At 45.4% G+C, this 1680-nt stretch overlaps 1 protein-coding gene across 4 annotated transcripts in view; it reads left to right on the top strand.

Moving 5' to 3' along the window:
* The window catches only part of ankrd6a (ankyrin repeat domain 6a), a 15534-nt gene that overhangs the window by 12565 nt on the left and 1289 nt on the right, over positions 1-1680 (top strand). For 3 of the 4 annotated variants that reach the window (XM_032499817.1, XM_032499814.1, XM_032499818.1), the window contains exons 12-13: positions 192-305; positions 988-1291. In XM_032499817.1, coding sequence (XP_032355708.1) covers positions 192-305; positions 988-1291 — 418 coding nt within the window. The remainder of the gene's footprint in view (positions 1-191; positions 306-987; positions 1292-1680) is intronic. The other variant, XM_032499816.1, reaches the window with a different exon arrangement.

Raw genomic sequence — 1680 nt, 5'->3', positions numbered from 1 at the left:
TTAACACTGAAGGGAAAAAAGTAGAAGTTTGTTTGACTTTCGTTTTAATTATGACTCATCAAACACCAAGGATACGTACACAGACTATGGGTACATTTCTTGGTAAAACTGACAATTGTCATACCACAAAGTCCAAAAAATCATTGCATACTTAAGTGATTGTTAGCTCTTTGTCCACTTTTGCCCGGCAGATTAAAGTGTTGGACATGCTGAACCAGGAAAGAGCAGCAGCAGAGAGGAAGACCATGGTTTACGAGATCGAGCAGAGAGCTGCCCAGGGAAGAGAGGAAGCTCTGGCGACACAGGTACCAGCTCCAATCACGTCTTACATTGCCATCATCCCAGCACTGTGGAGGAAGGTCTGGCTCCACCCCTGATGCATTCTGGGATAGGTCAGAGACGGTGGCTCTGCTAAATAGTCTCTGGTTGGTGGAACAATTGCACCCCATAAAAGAAAACACCATAATAAATGAAGTTAATTGGTGACAATAGAGTAATGTGAGCTATTTAAATTGGCTGGATGCGGCTTCCACAGCAATCCCACCAATCTGTACCAAATCGTCCCAGTTCCAGAGGAGATGCCCTAAACATATTCTTTGTAAATCTTTACAATCATCCCCCAAAAGAACCGAGCAGGCCTGCCTTGTTGCACCATCCAAATTGTCTTTGAAACTTGCCACTTTTAGCGTGCAGCTCGCCAGCTCAAAGTTTGATGTTGTTTCCAACCTTTAAGTCGGAAGAGACGTCATGTCATGTTTTACACCCCGTAGAAGACCGATCTGCAAACGACAAATAAACATTATTATGATGTTAATTGCGCAGTTCCTAGAATAAAGTCAGACATTCTGTGAACAAAGTATTTTAAGAAAGACTTGTATTCTTGTCATGTTTTGCACGCCATTTAGCAGACCAGTGAAAGTGAGACATACCATAGTGAGACCTCGTAGGGAGGGTTTGTTCATACAGCAGCTTGTTTCTTATCTCAAGCAGGCGGCAGTCAGTCATGAACTGAAGAGGTGGTGTCTGTCCCAGTTGAGGGACATGGACGTCCACCTCCCAGCCAAAGCTCAGTATTACAAACTCCTCCCCTCCCAGTCGGTGGAGCAGTCGGCAGCAGACGCTGACCTGGAGTCGCTCCCCCTGCTGTCGGGGGTGTCTGGAGACAGCAGCACTTCACTGGCTACCTGCGTCAAAACCCTGCCATCTAAATCCACCTTCAGTCTGGGAGGCCCGGAGACGGAGCAGATGGGGAGAAGGACATACTTTGAAATGAAAGTGGACAGGTCCCCAGGTATGTCCAAGAACAGCTTCAACAACGCTGTCAATAGAGGCCGTTCCAAAGGCGCGTTCAGTTGCGATACAATCAGTGCTTTAAATCCCAAACCAACACATTTTAATTATTTAATTACTCAATTTCATCAATATTGCACGCTAGACACGTAGCCAACGGTTGTACGACACGTCACAACATGGTGTTCATGGGAAATGTATCTTTATTCCCTACGAGCAGTGCTGCCAGATAAACTTTACGTTTCCAAACCAAACACACACACACAAAACCGCCCAAATTTCTTGGCGGAAAACAGACCAATCTGGCATCATTTCTGAAATGTTGCAGCGTTTCTGCGGCTAATTCAAACAGACGCAGGGTTATTGACCATGAATTCCAAAAAGTAGTGT

Source organism: Etheostoma spectabile, chromosome 20 (genome assembly GCF_008692095.1).
Source record: "Etheostoma spectabile isolate EspeVRDwgs_2016 chromosome 20, UIUC_Espe_1.0, whole genome shotgun sequence".
NCBI lineage: Eukaryota > Metazoa > Chordata > Actinopteri > Perciformes > Percidae > Etheostoma > Etheostoma spectabile.
The sequence above is the reverse complement of the archived record's forward strand: the minus strand, read 5'-3'. Positions and strand labels throughout refer to the sequence as shown.